Source organism: Salvelinus namaycush, chromosome 14 (genome assembly GCF_016432855.1).
Source record: "Salvelinus namaycush isolate Seneca chromosome 14, SaNama_1.0, whole genome shotgun sequence".
In the NCBI taxonomy this organism is placed as follows: domain Eukaryota; kingdom Metazoa; phylum Chordata; class Actinopteri; order Salmoniformes; family Salmonidae; genus Salvelinus; species Salvelinus namaycush.
The window spans coordinates 34,707,303-34,728,328 of NC_052320.1; the positions used below are offsets into that span (position 1 = coordinate 34,707,303).

The 21,026-nt window shown below is 46.8% G+C and overlaps 1 protein-coding gene across 1 annotated transcript in view; it reads right to left on the minus strand.

The window, feature by feature from the left end:
• The window catches only part of LOC120058970 (nucleolar protein 4-like), a 51,833-nt gene extending 34,824 nt beyond the window's left edge, over positions 1-17,009 (minus strand). Inside the window, exon 1 of the mRNA XM_039007725.1 lies at positions 16,871-17,009. Coding sequence (XP_038863653.1) covers positions 16,871-16,985 — 115 coding nt within the window. The 5' untranslated portion in view covers positions 16,986-17,009. The remainder of the gene's footprint in view (positions 1-16,870) is intronic.
• Positions 17,010-21,026: the final 4,017 nt, after the last annotated feature.

The window sequence follows — 21,026 nt, forward strand, 5'->3', positions numbered from 1 at the left end:
AGGGCCAGACTGTGGAGCCCCACCTGGCCCCGCTCCTACCACTGCCTCCAAGCCCGGCATACACAATACCAACACACGTACCACCTAGTCCACACATACCATCAGTAGTCCAACCTGACCTCACAGCCAGAGGAAGACAAGGGGATAAACATTTCCGTCTGGCAGCTCGGGGAGCGGTGGAGAGAGAAGGCAGCTCAGGCATTTTTGCATCCTACATAGGATGGAGGGCCAGGAAACAGTATTGGGAGAGTGCTCTCATCGTTAAGTAGAGAGAAAGTGTGTGTGTGTGTGTGTGTGAGCCCGCGCATGCGCGTGTGGCTGTCTGCCGCTCAGTGCTCACATATCTCCCGGTGATGATGGGGAGTGACAGGAGGCTCAGATACAGGACAGCTATGTCAAGGAGTGACACATTCACAAAATGAGGTGTCCACAGAATGACATGCTTGTACAATACGACAGGCGTGCAGGTACTGAGGAGGAGCAGGCTTAGTCTCAACCCAACCAGGAATAGATAGTGGAGGTGAGGAGAGGAGGTGACCATGACAGGCATCCCTCATGCAGTACTAAATAGGGGGTAGGGAGAGATAGAGCGAGCAGAAGAGTGCCTCATCTCCCACTCACTCCAACCCCCACGACTAACATTAGAGGAAGGGACAGAACAGGACAGAACACATCTCTGGTGTTAACAGCCTTCCTCAATAACAGGAGGCATATTCTGAGAAGAAGCCTGATGCTCATGATTCGTACAACTGGACGAATCTCCTACTAATAACATTGACACTAGGCTACAATCCACACATAGTAGCCTACACATAGGGCCTACTGTAGGCTTACTCTATCATATTTTGGAGAATGCAATCGTTCAACTGAAGGCCTGCCACAAAGAAAAGGGGACAGAAAGGGGATGGAGAGAGACAAAAGAGGAGAGGCTGCCCCAGTTGTGTGGGCCTGTGGTGGGGATGGTGATGGGACTGAGCGCTCTGTGGCATTGTCACTTGTATTCTGGGAGACTGGGGCAGGCAGAGGCAGGGTGGGTGGCTGGGCTGGCTGTCTGCTGGATGCGGGGAGTAGGTGCTGATTGGGGGGCCGCTGGTTATCGATACTGGCGCAGGAGGAGGAGGAGTCAGCAGCTGCCTTTTATTTGTCCGGGAAGCGCTGCACAAAGACTCTACACTTCTCACTTTCTCTTGGCTAATAGCCAATGGGGGTTTTCTAGCCTAATGAATAACGATGATGGGAAGGGGGAAGAGGTAGGTAGCACTGATACATGCACACTGCTGGAAACAAAGTATGATTACATTCTTAGAAGAAAATGTGTTATCTAGAACCTAAAAGTGCTCTTCGGCTGTCCCCATATGATAATCCTTTTAGGTTTCAGATAGAACCCTTTTGGTTCCATGTAGAGCCCTTTCCACCAGTGGAGGCTGCTGGTGGTAGGACGGCTCATAATAATGGCTGGAATGGAGTTTAATGGCTGGAATGGAGTGAATGGAATAGTATTAAACACGTGTTATATACCATTCCATTTACTCCATTCCAGACAATACTTTTAGCCGTCCTCCCCTCAGCAACCTCCACTGCTTTCCACAGAAGGGATGACAACCAGAGAACTTCTGTGTCTGAAGCTTATTTTAGTAAATTAACACAACAAAAAACATAACCTATTTTGTTCCGACAAAACCTTTCCTACCTTGCTTAAGCGCACTGATGTAGGCTACTAAATAAAAGCGAAGAGTGAAGCGCATATCGGTGAGTGTGATTATCCCATGTCCGAGGGTTCACCCTTGAAAGAGGTGTGAGCCAGCGTGTGTTATACAGGGGTGGCCACAGGGTGCTGTGTCGTGCCCATTATTTTGGGCCTCAACGGTCCATTAACAGCAGCCCACTCTGACAGCACCTTCACAGCCTTACACCCAGTACCTTCCTCCCCGAGTCCCTGTACCAAAGATTATTAACACTTTATGGCCTGCTGTAAAACTGCACAACTGCAATCAAGATGTTGATCCTGTCTGGCTAAAGTCCTAATGCACACTCAATTCAGAAGAAAAGTAGCTTGTGTCGTTTGTGTATTTTTGTCTGTGTGTGTTGTTTCATGGAGGATGACAATGGGAACATACAGCACCAAAGATAACTTTTTCTGTGTGTTTCTGTCTGTGTGTGACCTTTGTTCTCATTGAACTTTATGCTCTCTTGCACAAGATGGAGGCAGTACCAGCCACTGGAGCTAAGCGCTGGCACTCTCTGACTGTGCCTCCCCCTCCCAAACTCACTAGCCAGCACACAAATGCTATAGCCTATATGCACACTCACATATGCACAATTTCGCGCACACACACAAGTGCACAAACACACGTCATCTTCCCCCACCCCACATCCAACTAACTCCCCTCCTCCCGAGTTCAAAGCCAACCACCAGCATTGTCTCATTTTTCTGCCGCTTTGTTTTCAGTACAAATAACACTCCAAAATATTTTTGAACAATAAGCAGAGGAGGGTCATTCCACGAAATGAGTGCTTTTTGCGTACCTTTGATATTTTAAGTAGAAATTGTGCACAAATATTGCATTTTGACATGTCCCTCTGTGCATTCTCTGTGACTTCTAAGATTTTAACCCACTTCATTTCAACATTTCTCCCAAGTTTTCACCATCATTGTAAAGCCCTAGCTATTTTATTGCTTTGACAAAGACATCTCTGAAGATTATTATTATGTGATACATTTTAAGAAAAATTAAAATATTTATTTTTTAAGGTCAACCCTGTTATGTGGACTGAACTTTCATTTTTAATATGGTGAAACTACACTGAGTGTACAAAACATTAAAAACACCAGCTCTTTCCATGACATGGACAGACCTGGTGAATCCAGGTGAAAGATCCTTTATTGATGTCACTTAAATCCACTTCAATCAGTGTAGATGAAGGGGAGGAGACAGGTTAAAGAAGGATGGCTAAATATTGATACAAATGAGACATGGGTTGTGTATGTGTGCCATTCATAGGGTGAATGAGAAAGACAAAAGTTTTAAGTGCCTTTGAACAGGGTATGGTAGTAGGTGCCATGTGCACTGGTTTTTGTCAAGAACTTCAAAGCTGCTGAGTTTTTCACACTCAACAGTCTCCCATGTGTATCAAGAATGGTCCACCACCCAAAGGTAATCCAGCCAATTTGCCACAACTGTGGAAAGCATTGGAGTTAACCCCAAACATGGGCCAGCATCCCTGTGGAACGCTTTGGACACCTTGTAGAGTCCATGCCTCGACGAATTGAGGCAAAAGAGGGGGGGGGGGGGGGGTGCAACTCAATATTAGGAAGGTGTACATATGTTTTATTCAAAAGAAACATTGCACATCTAACACTCAAATCATAGTGTAAAAGCAGGTGAGCTGATTCTACTTTTTTTGGCCATTCACACGACACATTGACATCGTGCCAGTCAGACACTCGCCCATTATGCACGTTTCCAAGGCATACTTGACTTTTCTCTGCATTATCCATGAACATTTCTCTCTACCTATGGATGTCAGTTTGGCATCATCTTGGGTACGTCTTTACAAAGTCGTTTCATTGACAATAGAAAAGCAAACAAAAATCACACATAGAATACTGATATTGCGCTGCCCACTAACTTTAGTTAGACCTACCGTATGTCTATGACTGAGCTCTACACGAGGGGAATAACAGGAGACAAGCAACACTTAGCCTAGAAAGTGTCTGACCGGAGCAGGAAAGGGAGGGGACCATGTTTGTGCAGCCAGACTGCTATACAGACTGTATAGCTAGTCTGACTGTGTCTCAGTGTCTGGGGTTAGCCTAGCGCAGTACATAGTGTACTGTACATAGCCAATTCCATTCATCATCAGGGAGTGCCTGTCCCTGGAGCAGGCAGACTCTAAAGCTCACCTACTCCCCAGCAGCCCCGGCACAAGCCCCTAGCCCTGACTCCCCCTTCCTCCATCAGCCAGAACAACACAGCCAGGCAATATCCTCATGGCTAGCAGGGACATAAAAGAGTGGGGTTGAAGGTTAGGAGAATGAGAAAATTGACCCGTGAATGTAAACATTTAAACTGTGTACAGAAACAGAAAACTGTGTACAGTGTAAATGATGACCTCAGGGTTGCTCAGAATGGGAGCTAGAAGTCCCAGATAGGTAACACTTTCCACTTCCTCTTCTGGCCTTAATCCATCTCATGCACAAATAGCCAAGTGGAAGTGGCCATGTTGGGAGTATCTTGGGAAAAGAAAAGGATTTGGAAATGTGCTGTATAAGAGTAACATGGGCCACAAGAATAACACTGTTTATCTTATATATTGTGCCTGATATGAATGATACCGTATTTCTGATGGCCGTGGACGTTAGCTTAGCTAGTAAGCATGACGTTGACTAAGTATTCATGTGGCAGCATCTCCTCAGCAGAGCCCAGTCCCAGTCCCACCTCAGGCCCAGCCATGCCGTGTCCTGTCCTGTCTGCCTTGTCTCCCTCCATGGCCAGCAAGTGCAGCACAGCAGTATCAGGCTGTGGCTGTGTGAGTGACTGGAGTGTAGGATACTGTGGGGCCAGGGAAGAGTCAGAGCCGGAGGGAGCTTTATCTGATCTCATTTCCCTCTAGCAAAAACACAATCCCCACGGGGGAAGGCAGAAGGCAGGGAATCAGACTGCTCACAGGGTGCAGCAGGCAGTAGCAGCACTGTGAGGGAGAGTACAGGGAAGGGTGGGTTCGGGAGGGCAGGGGATATATGCAGACTAGAGCTCCTTAAAAGAGACAAACAGGGAAAGGGAAGAGAGAAAAGAAGATAGGATAAACCGCTACATGTAGTGAGCATTGTTCTGCTCTACATGTTATTGGGGAAAGCAAAAATAATTGGTCTGTTAGTTACAAAATTGTATAGATGAAAGGATTCCTAACACTAATATTCTAACTGATGTGCTGTTCTATTCTAACTGATGGGCTGTTCTATTCTAACTGAAGCGCTGTTCTATTCTAACTGAAGCGCTGTTCTATTCTAACTGAACTGCTGTTCTATTCTAAATGATGTGCTGTTCTATTCTAACTGATGTGCTGTTCTATTCTAACTGATGTGCTGTTCTATTCTAACTGATGGGCTGTTCTATTCTAACTGAAGCGCTGTTCTATTCTAACTGATGGGCTGTTCTATTCTAACTGATGGGCTGTTCTATTCTAACTGATGGGCTGTTCTATTCTAACTGATGGGCTGTTCTATTCTAACTGATGGGCTGTTCTATTCTAACTGATGGGCTGTTCTATTCTAACTGATACGCTGTTCTATTCTAACTGATGCGCTGTTCTATTCTAACTGATGCGCTGTTCTATTCTAACTGATGCGCTGTTCTATTCTAACTGATGGGCTGTTCTATTCTAACTGATGGGCTGTTCTATTCTAACTGATGGGCTGTTCTATTCTAACTGATGGGCTGTTCTATTCTAACTGATGGGGCTGTTCTATTCTAACTGATGGGGCTGTTCTATTCTAACTGATGGGGCTGTTCTATTCTAACTGATGCGCTGTTCTATTCTAACTGATGGGGCTGTTCTATTCTAACTGATGCGCTGTTCTATTCTAACTGATGCGCTGTTCTATTCTAACTGATGCGCTGTTCTATTCTAACTGATGCGCTGTTCTATTCTAACTGAAGCGCTGTTCTATTCTAACTGATGCGCTGTTCTATTCTAACTGATGCGCTGTTCTATTCTAACTGGAGCGCTGTTCTATTCTAACTGATGCGCTGTTCTATTCTAACTGATGGGCTGTTCTATTCTAACTGAAGCGCTGTTCTATTCAAACTGAAGCGCTGTTCTATTCAAACTGATGCGCTGTTCTATTCTAACTGATGGGCTGTTCTATTCTAACTGATGGGCTGTTCTATTCTAACTGATGGGCTGTTCTATTCTAACTGAAGCGCTGTTCTATTCTAACTGATGCGCTGTTCTATTCTAACTGATGGGCTGTTCTATTCTAACTGATGGGCTGTTCTATTCTAACTGAAGCGCTGTTCTATTCTAACTGAAGCGCTGTTCTATTCTAACTGATGCGCTGTTCTATTCTAACTGAAGCGCTGTTCTATTCTAACTGATGGGCTGTTCTATTCTAACTGATGCTCTGTTCTATTCTAACTGATGCGCTGTTCTATTCTAACTGATGGGCTGTTCTATTCTAACTGATGGGCTGTTCTATTCTAACTGATGGGCTGTTCTATTCTAACTGATGGGCTGTTCTATTCTAACTGATGGGCTGTTCTATTCTAACTGATGTGCTGTTCTATTCTAACTGAAGCGCTGTTCTATTCTAACTGAAGCGCTGTTCTATTCTAACTGATGCGCTGTTCTATTCTAACTGATGCGCTGTTCTATTCTAACTGATGCGCTGTTCTATTCTAACTGATGGGCTGTTCTATTCTAACTGAAGCGCTGTTCTATTCTAACTGATGCGCTGTTCTATTCTAACTGATGGGCTGTTCTATTCTAACTGATGCGCTGTTCTATTCTAACTGATGGGCTGTTCTATTCTAACTGATGGGCTGTTCTATTCTAACTGATGGGCTGTTCTATTCTAACTGATGCGCTGTTCTATTCTAACTGATGGGCTGTTCTATTCTAACTGATGGGCTGTTCTATTCTAACTGATGGGCTGTTCTATTCTAACTGATGGGCTGTTCTATTCTCCACTGTTTTGGTGCTCTGGCTACCACGCTGTGAACAGTGTGTGACTGTGCGAGAGCAAAGTCATGCATCTCGCTCATCTCAATATCTGCAGTTCTGGTCGTGGCAACGTCATTTCGCTGAGGCTACCTTTAACCCTTAAACACACTACAAGTTCGCATTTCCTGCAGGAACATCCGCAGCAAACAAAAAAGTGAACAAATGAAGATCCTACTGTATGCAAAGTGTAAATATGGCTACGAGAGCATGCTAATCTTCACCTTCGAGACTATGGAGGGTTTGTCAGTGTTGTGGCCCAGAGCTCCTCCCACCCTAATGATATATTATCACTTGTGAATGATGCCCACCTTAAGGCAAACATTGCGCATGCTTTTGTTATGTGCAACTTTTTAAAATCATAGTCGCACACATCATGTAGCCTAGCCCATAGGCCTATATGTTTTGATATGGTTTGTATCACAACTAAAGTGGCCAAATAACTTCTTAAAATAAAGCACATTAATCCACTCAACAATGGGTGTAGACCCTAACTGGCATATATACGCAGCGTGTGAGTTTCAAGTTTTGTCACGTTCCTGACCTGTTTTCCTTTGTTATGTATTTGTTTTAGTTGGTCAGGGCGTGAATTGGGTGGGTTGGTCTAGGTTTCTATTTCTATGTGGGGTTTTGTGTTCGGCCTGGTATGATTCTCAATCAGAGACAGGTGTGTATCGTTTGTCTCTGATTGAGAGTCATACTAAGGCAGCCAGGGTTTCACTGGTGGTTTGTGGGTGTTTGTTCCTGTGTCAGCGTTTGGGCCACACAGGACTGTTGCAGGTTAGTCACGTTTGTTGTTTTGTTAAATTGTAGTGTTTGTTGGTTTGCCATTAAAACATGAATTCCTACTACTCCGCATCTTGGTCCGATCCATGCTCCTCCTCGTCTGAGGAGGAGAATGACATTGACAGCCATTACAGAAACACCCACCAAACCAGGACCAAGCGGATTGGAGAAGGACGGCAGGAACAAAAGCAATGGAGAGAAGAGGAATGGACATGGGAGCAAATATTCAACGGAGAAGGACCCTGGGCTAAGGTGGGAGAGAATTGCCGCTCTCGGGAGGAGAAGGAGGCAGCCACAGCCCAGGAGCGCTGGTATGAGGAGGCAGCACGTAAGAGAGGCTGGAAGCCCGAGAGGCTCACCCAAAAATTTCTTGGGGGGGGGGCAAAAGGGGAGTGTGGCGAAGCCGGGTTGGTTACCTGAGCCAACTCCCCGGGCTTACCGTAGAGTGAGAGGGCGTCGTACTGGTCAGACACCGTGTTATGCGGTAAAGCGCACGGTGTCCCCAGTACGCGTGCTTAGCCCAGTGCGGGCTATTCCACCTTGCCGCACTGGTAGGGCTAGGTTGGGCATCGAGCCGGATGCCATGAAGCCGGCCCAACGTATCTGGCCTCCAGTACGTCTCCTCGGGCCGGCGTACATGGCACCAGCCTTACAGGTGGTGTCCCCGGTTCGCCTGCATAGCCCAGTGCGGGTTATTCCACCTCGCCGCACTGGCAGGGCTACGGGGACCACTCAACCTGGTAAGGTTGGGGAGGCTTGGTGCTCAAGAGCGCGTGTCCTCCTTCACGGTCCGGCATATCCGGCGCCACCTTCCCGCCCCAGCTCAGTACCACCAGTGCCTACTCCACGCACCAGGCTTCCGGTGCGTTTCCAGAGCCCTGTTCCTCCTCCACGCACTCTCCCTATGGTGCGTGTCTCCAGCTCAGTGCCTCCAGTTCCGGTACCACGCACCAGGCCTACTGTGCGCCTCAGCAGGTCAGAGTCGGCCGTCTGCCCAACGCCGCCTGCACTGCTCGTCTGTCCAGCGCCGTCTGAACTGCCTGCCTGCCCAGCACCATCTGAGCCATCCGTCTGCCCAGCGCCGTCTGAGCCATCCGTCTGCCCAGCGCCGTCTGAGCCATCCGTCTGCCCAGCGCCGTCTGAGCCATCCGTCTGCCCAGCGCCGTCTGAGCCATCCGTCTGCCCAGCGCCGTCTGAGCCATCCGTCTGCCCAGCGCCGTCTGAGCCATCCGTCTGCCCAGCGCCGTCTGAGCCATCCGTCTGCCCAGCGCCGTCTGAGCCATCCGTCTGCCCAGCGCCGTCTGAGCCATCCGTCTGCCCAGCGCCGTCTGAGCCATCCGTCTGCCCAGCGCCGTCTGAGCCGTCCGTCTGCCACGAGCCTTCAGAGCCGCCCGTCTGTCCCGAGCCATTAGAGCCGTCCGTCAGTCAGGAGCCGCCAGAGCCGTCCGTCAGTCAGGAGCCGCCAGAGACGCCAGCCAGTCAGGAGCCGCCAGAGACGCCAGCCAGTCAGGAGCCGCCAGAGACGCCAGCCAGTCAGGAGCCGCCAGAGACGCCAGCCAGTCAGGAGCCGCCAGAGACGCCAGCCAGTCAGGAGCCGCCAGAGACGCCAGCCAGTCAGGAGCCGCCAGAGACGCCAGCCAGTCAGGAGCCGCCAGAGACGCCAGCCAGTCAGGAGCCGCCAGAGACGCCAGCCAGTCAGGAGCCGCCAGAGACGCCAGCCAGTCAGGAGCTGCCAGATCCGCCCTTCAGTCATGAGCTGCCCTTCAGTCATGAGCTGCCCTCCAGTCATGAGCTGCCCTCCAGTCATGAGCTGCCCTCCAGTCATGAGCTGCCCTCCAGTCATGAGCTGCCCTCCAGTCATGAGCTGCCCTCCAGTCATGAGCTGCCCTCCAGTCATGAGCTGCCCTCCAGTCCGGAGCTGCCCCTTATCCTGGTGCTGCCCCTTATCCTGGTGCTGCCCCTTATCCTGGTGCTGCCCCTTATCCTGGTGCTGCCCCTTATCCTGGTGCTGCCCCTTATCCTGGTGCTGCCCCTCAGTCAACTGCTACCCCTCAGTCTGTTACTGCCTTTTGGAATAGCGGGATTGACATGGAGGGTGAATATTGGGAGGAGGCCACGGAAGCGGGGGTTGACTATGGTGGGGTGGGGACCACGACCAGCGCCAGAGCCGCCACCGTGGACAGACGCCCACCCAGACCCTCCCCTAGACTTTGTGCTGGTGCGCCCGGAGTTCGCACCTTAAGGGGGGGGTTCTGTCACGTTCCTGACCTGTTTTCCTTTGTTATGTATTTGTTTTAGTTGGTCAGGGCGTGAATTGGGTGGGTTGGTCTAGGTTTCTATTTCTATGTGGGGTTTTGTGTTCGGCCTGGTATGATTCTCAATCAGAGACAGGTGTGTATCGTTTGTCTCTGATTGAGAGTCATACTAAGGCAGCCAGGGTTTCACTGGTGGTTTGTGGGTGTTTGTTCCTGTGTCAGCGTTTGGGCCACACAGGACTGTTGCAGGTTAGTCACGTTTGTTGTTTTGTTAAATTGTAGTGTTTGTTGGTTTGCCATTAAAACATGAATTCCTACTACTCCGCATCTTGGTCCGATCCATGCTCCTCCTCGTCTGAGGAGGAGAACGACATTGACAGCCATTACAAGTTTGAGGAAGATCATTTTCACCATAAGAATGTACCTTCATAATAAAAGCGTTACATGCATAATCGCATTTGTGGTCACTTTTGATAATAATGTTTTCCCACTAATGGAACATTTGCACATATAGCCATACTGCCACATGCGCATTGCTGCGCTTATAATGTGAAAAAATAGCCTAATAGTTTATCAACGTTTTAAGCTAAACGTTCTCATCTGTTGCGTCAGGCTCATTGCTTAAAACAGGTTTTTTGATGCTAGTGGTTGTATTAATTTGGGATCTATCGCATCCCACAACTGTCCCAGACTATGTTTGGAATATTTATTTCTCACACAGAATAGGTCAACTTTTGTACTATGGGGGATAGTAGACTGACATATGCTAGTGCTTTTGCTGTTCGTTAGGCCTAGTCATCTTGTTGGCTGACGAAAAGTAAATGTGGACAATTCTTCCAATATCTTCAATATGCGCCTTGGAATTGGATAAGGACGCACGCAGTTGCGTCCCCGATGTGTCTGTTTTCACTTGCAGGCTGTGAGTAAGACCCGATCATGTGACTGAGAGCCATGTGAGTGAGATGAGAGGTGCTTCGGGATGCAGCCGGGAAAAGGGAATTATAATTATTATATTCAGCCCAAGGGCCGAAAGGCTACTGGCCACAAAAGGCATTTTTAGGGGGCATTACGGCCACACAAAGGGGATGCAGCCAGGAAATTCAAGGCATTATCAAGTCCTTGTCAAATTGTGAATGAGAGACTAATGAAGTGTGTACAGCCTGTGCAAAAAAACAAGTTCATGCCTTTCATGAGACTTTAAAAAAATCATCATTAGAGTCGCATCATGCAGCCTTAGAATGTATTAAAAATCAAAACAAATAACCCAACATTTGTATCAAAACTAAAGTTACATAAATAACTCTAAATTAAGAATATAGGAGGACCTGTTTCTTTGTTAACGCTCAACACAGGATAGCCGCATGTGCGCACTCCCTCAAATCGTTTGGAGAAAACATCCTCTCTATTTTATTCAGCTTTGATCAGTTGTATTCTTCATACTATAAAATAATATCAATTAATGACATGCGATTCTAAACAAATGTTGTCTGCTAAATTAACTAGTGTAGCCCACAGCTATATGGCATAGCCAGATCAGGGCCTAACATAAGGACAACTCGGAGTATGCTATTCTGTTCTTCTGAAATCGACTACATTTTCTTCATATCATGTTTCTTTAGACCTGTCTAAAATAAAGAATGGATTTATTGTGATGGTGTAGGCTATTCGACTTGTTTAAATGTAGATGTTCCAAAGGTCTGCATCAGTGGCTTGTAGGCTATGTGTGGAAGCCTGGAGATGTTAAGTGTTTATGTTAATTAACGGTTAATTACTGTGCAACCGGCAGTTATTTGCTTATTTGCTTCACCGACTGACAAAATGTCATGACCGCCACAGCCCTATCCACGTCAGTAGGCGGTGTAGTAGGCTTAATCCGGCAGCTGGGTTCCTGGGTGATCTCAAATCCCTCTCTCGTCTTGTAAGCTCTGGAACTACTCTGCCCCCATTCCCCACTGTGGAGGGATGGGACATACACCGTCACCGGGCTGTGTTAAGACTGACAAACACAGATCTAGTTCACAAAAGTTCAAATCAGGAAGGCTGGTCTGAATGCTCGCTTAACGTCATCCAGTAAGCATAACATCATTCACTTTGTTTCCTCTTCTACAGGCATTGTGGGAATGAATACAAACATATTATCATAGCGTCTTATTTCTTCTCCTCTTTCTTACTAGACATGTGTGGAATGTCATTCACCTATTTACCTTATAGTCTATAAGCACAATAATGGACACTCCTCATATTTGCTGTTTAGCCTATGGGCTCACTCCTGCAATTATCACCTTCCTCTCTCTCAACCAATGGGCGTAAATCTTGGGACGTATTTATATGTCAATTTACCGTCGTTGCTGTTTTCCAGCAACAGTTTTTGACAGCCATCCACCTCCCCACCACTACCAGCTATAATAACCTTAAGGCCCATCATTGGAACTCCTTTCCCCCAGCGGGGGGTTTCCATGCCAGCAGCACCGCATAGGGCTACATGCCATCACATCATCTGGCTCCGAGGCCATTCCCCAAACTATTTAATAAAATGTCATATTGCATTCCGTCTTTGTCGTTCATTCAGTTAAGCATGTACTCGACTGAACTGAATATTTCCATTAGTCTAGGCAGGGAGATCTAGTCACTCACTGCACCGCACTATATTGTACAGTACTATTGTAATGTACTTTACTGTACTACACTGCACTCTACTCCACTGTATGTAGGTAGCAGCCTAACATGCTGACTCTATGCATACGTAGCAAGCTTAGTCGTGTGAAACAGGCAGCTATTTCACACTAACAGAGTGAAGCAACGAAAGGGTGCTGCTTAACTGCTCTGAACCCTTCTGTTGATATTGCTGAGCTGTCACAATACCTCAGGTCACTGGCTGCTGCTGAGGAACCAACGTTCAAATTTAGAAAGACAAACAGACACTCCGTCGTCGCAACTTATCTTATCTGAGGTGTCCAATTGGGTGTTGAGAGTGGGGTGAACCAGGAGAGTGACTGATACGGACGGGTACAAACTTCCAGATTTTTGAGATTTATGGGGCAACCTTTACGCCGGTTCTCTGAAATGCACCCTTCTACCCTCCCATAAAACAATATGAGACATGGGTGGGGAGTGATCCCAAGGTCTTAAAAATACACGCACGCACACACACACACACACGCACACGCACACGCACACGCACACGCACACACCTTGTACTCAGCCAGGGAATGAGACCGGGAAGAGCTTACCAGTTAGCTAGCAGGGGGAAGAAAGCAGATGGAGGTCACTAAACCTCTCTATCCTCTATGGCAGCCAGCCAGGAGGGAGAGTCCCAACATTCTGAGGCAGCATCCAGCCAGTCACTCAAAGCTGCTACTGCCTCATTAAGACCAGGTTGGAGACACTGTTCCTGCTAAAAGTCAGGCATCTAATTGCAATTTCCCCGAGAAACACACACTGATTATAAATACGCCAACAGGAAGGCAGACGTTCAATCACAGCTGGTGTTCATTCCTGTAAACAAAACAAATTGTTACCCGTCTCTCTCCCTGCGAGTGAGCTTTTGCTTGTAATAATTAATTTACTTGCCTTATTATTTTTTTGTGTGTGTCGTGGAGGGGGGTGCAGTTAATAATTAACAGGCTTCTGGCCCTATCTCAGTGGAAAGCATCCTTCCCCTGCACAAATGAGGACACAACTAGTGGTAGACATCCTCCCACACCACACGCCAGCACGTATGCTAGCGTGCATACATTTTGGGTAGTTGGCATCTCTCAGAAGCCTGTGGAATTGGGGGTAGGTGGGGGTATATTTTAGCTGGACAAAAGAGCAGCCTAGTCCTCCTATCCTGTTCCTTTCCCATAATTCATCTGAAGACGCCTTTAGATTTTATCTTCACTCTGCAGCCTCTCTCTCGTGCTCGTGCGGTTGCTCGAGCCCCAACTCCCAGAGATGAACTTGGCAAACCCACTCATAATCAAATAGAACACACTGTGACATATCATATGTTAACGGCGCTGAATATTTCAGAGTATTTCCATTAGGTTATCACATGATTATCGGCACGATTTTGTATCACCTCCCCTTGTATGCGTTTTGCAGTAGTAGAAATACTGGTTTCGTACCAAATTGCACCCTATATAATGCAGTACTGTTGACCCGAGCCCAAATGGCACCCTAATGACCCTGGTCAAAAGTTGTGCACTGTATAGGGAATAGGGCGCCTGTTGGAATGTAACCACTTTTCTTCTCAACAGAGGCAGGTTTATTCAGATGGCCTCCTAGCTTGCATCTTAAACACAACACTACGGTCAGGGACAGACAGTACTCAAGGAATCCCTGGCTTGGAGAAACCACGTAAATGGACCTGACACGGCTGACACTAATGAGGCTTCTCATGGCGCGGTCACTCAAAACACACTGACGTTTCCAATGGGTCGGCCATCTTTAATCCCAATTGTGCCTGTAGCCTAACACTTTGTTTTTCTCTGTTATTGAAGGTCAGCTGTGGCAGTTTCCCCCCCCCCATGGGTTATATTTTCAAAAAAGATCAATATACTTGAGTTCAAATCCCTGTTCATTACACATAACATTAAGCCATTACCTTGAAAACCTCATCAATCAATCAAAATGTGCTAATTTGTCCAAGGAATTTCTCTGGTTGGCACAGTACAGTACATATGTTCTCATGTCATTTTCTCAGTGATAACTGTTGTTCTGGTACACTATCCGATACTGATGAAAGGAGTCTGTGGTGCTTATAACAAGTATTGGCTAGGACTTATTAGGTATTGTCCTATTAAGAGTGTTTTGGCGCAGCGGGGGTTCATTACCTAACAACACTATCCATATTCCAGCCGTCCATACATCAAGAATATTTTGCCACCGGGCCTCCTCAGTTCATTACGCTGACTATTAGATAATCCAGCATTGCTATTCTCATCTATGTGTTTTGTTGGAACAGTTGACCTCGATCGCTTAGCTCCAGGGGGGAGGAGGATCAAAATCCTCTTGTCATTTTCAACTGGCCTACTTTCCATGACTTCAAACACATTAGGTTATCGTGTGTGCCACTGGCCTAGAGGCTGCAGCATTGTAGTGGTAGTGGTAGTACTCTGCTCTGCTCTCTCTCTGCCTCTTGTCCAGGCGGGGAAGCAGGGACGTAAACACTGTACGGTCATGAGAAATGTAGGGAAATGACTCAGCCAGTCTGATGGTTCCTACAGCCAGTTTAGCCTCGTATTGTGTGTGTATGTGTGTGTGCTCAAAGCTAGCCCTAGTACTACACACAAGACATGGACCATGTAGTCCTGGTTGCCTGTGCTCATATAGCATAGTGTTTCCCACCACAATCCCTATACGGCACAGTGCTGTACTTCAGTGTGGGAAATCACAGTAGCTACCTAAACAAGTACAGTAGTGCTCTGTTATTTTAGCGCTGAATCTAAAGCAGGAAACACACACAGAAACAAACGGACAACTTCCTAAATCACTTGTAATGGACGTTCTTGGTTCTGCAGCAGCGGAACCATGGGAGTACTTGGAGGAGAAAAGCATTTTTACTATGAATGATCCCTGGTGAGGGACGGAGTGCCTAGTGCCTAAGGTACTACAGAGTAGTAAATATTGTTGTCACAGACAATCGCCCAATGACCCTTCCAGTCACATCTCCAGTAAAAGCGCCTCAAGTGGCCAGTCCACAGCTCAGCCAGCTGCCTGAGGAGCTTCTCAGGCTCAGGAAGTCAGCCCCTCTTGCTTCCCTTTGGAGCCCCAGTGAAATCATAGCCACGCTTAACCACAGGGCCTGAGAACCTCTTGGGGAACCTCTTGGAACAAGGCACAGCTCTCCGAGTCAAATTGTGACCCCCCCGTCCACCCTCCCCTCCCCTCCCCACCCCAGACATGAATCCCACCTCGGAGAGCAGACAAATGGGATGGATGGAGGGAGGAGCCAGTCCATTCAAATAAGCAGCTAGTGTGGCTGAGGAGCAAGGTTTACTCCCTCCGGTAAATCATTCCCAGTCACATTGTTAGCAAGTCAAGATTGTCTGTTAACACTTCATATCTCCAGCCATAAAACGTTTCGCTTGATGCACTGACAAAACGAATAGGCTACAACACAAATGTCTAGATAACAACAAACCAGTTCTGTATAGACGTTTCGACTTTGCATATAAGAATAGCCGATAGGATTTCGACAATATTTGTCTGCTAAAGAGTTAGAGAAGGAGAGAGCACGGCTGGCAGTGTTCTCCTCTGTTAACTATTTGATTTATTAGCTTATTTTCGTCGGTGCATCCACCCGCCGGGTGCGATGCTGCTCCCAGGGCCCATCTGCTGCTGCTTGCCACGAGCGGACATGTAATGATGGCTCTCTCCGGGAAGATTACCTTTGCACATTTACCTTGCAGCTGCAGCTGCAGCAGGCAACGCTTTGTCACCCACGACAGCCAAGCATCTCTACAGCCCACTGACAAATGGAGCCATGGAAAGGCATTATGGTGCATAGTAAAACACACTCGTACTCGTATTAAGGGGAAAATGTTTCTCTGCTCAGTACCACTCATACTTGGATGCTACAGAGTGTGTATTAGAATACGTCGACCCTTTGTCATGACTCTACACAGAGTTCAAGGGTAACACCATTCAGGTGGTGGTGGTGGCTTTCCCCATCTCCTGAGGCCTTCTCTAGCTGGTCTAGAGGACCTGACCAGGCTCCCTGCCCCTCTTTCCCCAGCTCTATCCATAATATCCAACCCCCTCCGTTCACACCCTTCCTCCCTGGTGTGGGAACAGTAGCCCTTCCCCCACACCGGAAGCAGCGAGAGAGAGCAGGGCAGCAGGGTGAGGCTCGCTTGATCTAAATGTATTCCAACATCTTCTCTCGCCTCACCCTGGCCTTCCACTCCATTCACATCACAGTCCAAAAAGCCTGCTCTCTCCCAGCCTAACTTACACATTGACTGACTGTGTGAGTGTGAGTGTGGGAAGTGACATTGGAAATGCTCCCCGTTTCCCCCACAAACCATACCAATGAGGAATTTCATTTCAATCAAAGAGAGAGGGGAGAGAGAAGGGAGATCAGAGGAGAAGAGAGAGAGAAAGCAGCAGTAGTAGCTCTTTCTTACCGTCCTCCTCCTTAATGTGCGAGTTCTGAGGGCTGTGCATTCTCTCTCCGTGGTTCGGGGGACTCAGGTCGGAAGCAGGGCCGTGATCAGCTGATATCCATGTGGGGTCGGTCATATCAAAGTCCTCACTGCTCACTGAACTCTCATCCTGTCGGAGAAAGACAGGGAGGGAGAGAGAGAGAGAGGGAGAGAAAGAGAAATGGAGAGTCAGTCATGTCATTCCGTGGACAGCTTAGACAGGTGGAAGAGGAAGAAAATAAAGAGATGGGAAGATATCAGACGTAACGTATGACTGACCAGATCTCCGACATCAGAGAGGTTGCCAAAAGAGGCAGAGGGAGGCTACCTTGTTTGTGACAGCAGGGAGACCTAAATGGGGATTACATTTTGCAGTTAGACACTTGGCGCGTGTCTGGACTACAAAGTGTTAGGCCTATTTGTTATAGATAAAAATGACATAACTGGCAACAATTCACTATGATGAAAGTGTGCGAAAATGGAAGAAACTCAAAGGCAGCCTGTCGTTGCACATTTTCAATATAGCAAAGTGATATCCCACTGGGCACACACTGGTTGAATAAATGCGGTTTTCACCTCATTTCAATGAAATGATGTTGAACCAACGTGAAATAGATGTTGAATTGAGGTATGTGCCCAGTGGGATGCATCAGTCATTTCAATATGTCTCCCTTTTTACTCACCACATTGAGCAAGGAGCTGCAGAGCATCATTGGGCCTTCAAAACCACATGTGAAATGTGATTTGTCAACTGTCTGAAATTTGTGAAGTCCCTAGGACTACATACGAAACACATTAAGAACTTGATTTAGCAGGAACCTTTATCAGCATACCCATACCAGGCATAAGAAGCATTAAGAGTCTAGAAGCATTAAGAGTCTTTAAGCATTAGCAGATCAGCTGAGGCACAATGACCCTGCCTGACCAAACCCAGGCCCAGAACCAACCATCCTAATGACCCCATAAGGATGGAGGCCCCTGTCTTCATTTTCATTTCGGAGCTGATTCTACATTCATTCTACATTCATTCCACTGGTGTTTGTTTGACTTGTGTACAACTTTTTGGTCCACCAGCCACTGTGGCAGGTACAATAGATTTAAAAAATCTACCCGCCACTCAGATTTTTTTCACCATTATTAAATAAAAAACACACAAAAACAGATGACCATGCTTTGTAATGTTTCTAAAATCGAAGCAGCAGACTTAAACTAACGTGGAAAAACAACCGAGCTTATGAACAATACAATTTAAATAGCCAAGAAACACAAGGACAAAGTCTGACTTTGTAGACTTTCGAGTAAATTAGACCAACTTTTAGGCCTGTGCGCAGCGCCTCCAAAAATGAATCTATATCAGCACTTAACTTCATTGCACACAGCTCTCCTGCCAGGCAGTGTTGCTGCGCAAGGCTGGATATTGTATAGGATTCGTATTTCTTTGTGCAATTAGCAGCTATGAAATAAAACATCAGAAATACTTTGAAAACAGCTACTGCAGCATTTTTCTAACCCTAACATGTGCTCATACTTGACTTTATTAGCAAATGTAATGCTTGCACTGTAGAGCCCTGCAAATTGACCACCCACCAACGTGGCTGGTGAAATAGACATTATTACCCGCCAATACATAAATCTACCCGTATTTGGTGGGTGTTCATTTCATGTCTGCTTGTGTCAGTGTGGCTCCACCGGCTGCAGCAAAGAGCGAGGAGGATCTGAGAGCCGCCACTCCCAGTAATGAGGTCCAGAGTGCTGCAGCAAGCTAGCTGCCTTTCAGGCAACACAACAGCTAGACTGACAAGACACAGCCTTTAGCTCAAACCTCAGACCCATCCATTGCACTGCTCTTTATCACTTGCTAACCCCCTTGGTTCCACACACTTATGAGCGCACACATGCACTTAGCCTACAGCAGGATAGTCAGGGGGCCAGAACATAATTACAAATCATTTGTAAACTGCAAATTGATGGCAAGAACCTCAGATAGATATAACATTTGACTAAAACATAATTTCTAACCTTGTTTACATTTTTTTCTTCTGAAAACTGGGGGGGGGGGCAAATAAAACCACCCACGGGCCGCCAGTTGGGGAACCCTGGCTTACAGTCTCACACACACACGTCATAGGACTATATCACACACACATCCGCACACGTCATTTAGCCTACTATCACTTCTAGCCTAATCAGATTCTTTTTTTTCTGATTGAGCAACGTTAGGGGAAAGGACTAAAGGTGAAACAGACTAAAACTATCCTGTACTGACTTTGGAAGAAGGGCAGTGATGAAACAGTTTTTTCAGACAATGTTTGGCCTGTGTGTCCCCCGCTGGTTTTGAGCCCCCCCCCCCCCCCTCTCTGCATGCATAGCCCACAGAACCTGTCAGTCACCATCTGTCCCCAGCACGCACTTCAATGGCAAACGTGCATAAAGATGGCAGAATTCAGATATGACATCATTGTTTTAGCACTATCCAGAGTTTTTAAACTACGGCGCGCGACATGTTTCTATACGTCAATAATTCAGCACAATCTACTTTTTTGTTTTTTCAAAATTGCAGCCGTCTTGATGCTACATTTGGGATCAAATATACTGTGCTAATGCCCATACCAAACAAAATAGTAACGAAGAGCAATGTACAACACGCCGAAATGGAAATTGTGATTAGTGCATGGGTGCCGCCATCTTTATGCACCTCCGTTATTGGTTAACTTACTTCACTTGCAAATTGACCTATTGACCTATTGATGCGTTGCTGTGCACGGAGAGATACAGGCTACCTAACTGACGGGTCCGCTGTTAAGTCAACTCAAGTGCAGAACTACAGCATGGCACAGTTGAAGGCATCAAGACAAGGGACAGGATCTAAGTACAGAACCGGTGGCCATATGAAGAAACTGTAGAGGAAGATTGTCATTAGATTGTGACTGCTGTCACACTGGACCTAAAGAACAAATGTCCTTAGGCAGTGGAGAGGAGATAGAGGGGTCACTGGGTCATCAGTCACTGAGAGTGGGAGGGGTCAGGGGCAGTATGTCCTATTGAGGTCAAGCAGATCAGAGGAGGACATAATCAGCATTCTGATGCTGCCAGCTGGATTCTCAGCTACCTATAGCTCACACTGGAGGCTGCAAGTATTTGTTAGCTGACATCATCACGGTCTCACTATAGGCTTGTCTTCTTCTTCTTCCACAGTTACAATGAGTTAGGTTTACACACACGTCTGAGCTCAACAATCCTGACATCCTGAGGGAATACGCTGATGGCTTACGAGCACATAAAGCTAGGCTAGTCTTCGTTGTGGATAAACTGGTTGGCAGTCAGTACAGGCCTTGACGAGAAAATAGACTTGAAGATCTAAGTATAACATCTATAACACATTGGCCAATATCGTTAGCACATGAATTAACTTTAAGTGAGGGATCCTAAACGACCTTCATTAAATCTGCATCTTAACGCCATTTCAATTACAATCATATAAAACCACACGAACTGGTCCGTCATTGTGTGTCGGTCGGGGAGAGAATCCAGTGCATAACTACGGTTTATTTTCTATTTACCTACAGTATTACTCCATCTGTCTGCATTCATTTTATCCCCACGGCTCAATCCTGGCTGCTGCCCTTCCTTTTATTCATTTAGATTTTTTTTATCAATGATCCCTCGCTAACGCTCTCATCTTATCTACATGCAGATGAGAGAAGAGAGATATCCCTCCCTGATAAATCACAGCCCGGGTGTGATCTCTTTGGGCTTGAATGAAATACAACAGCACCGCTCCCTTTCCTGCACAACATCAAATAGCCTATGTTTAAAGATCTAAGCCTAGGCTAATTAAGATCCAACCTAATACTTCACATTGTGTGAACGAGTGACTCGGTTTACCGGCTTCGTAAACGACTGGGGCGTTGAGATGGAGATCCATCTTACTTGGCTCCAAGCACATTCTGTTTCAATCAATCAATCAATCAATAAACCTGATTTATTTTATAAAGCCCGTTTTACATCAGCAAGTTGTCGCAAAGCTGAAGGAGCTGAATGAACTACCAAATCATGTAGGCTACCATTGGCCGTGGTGCTCTCTGAATTTCTTCTAAATCGTGGTACAGTTTGCCACTGCCTCCACCGAAGCGCCTAT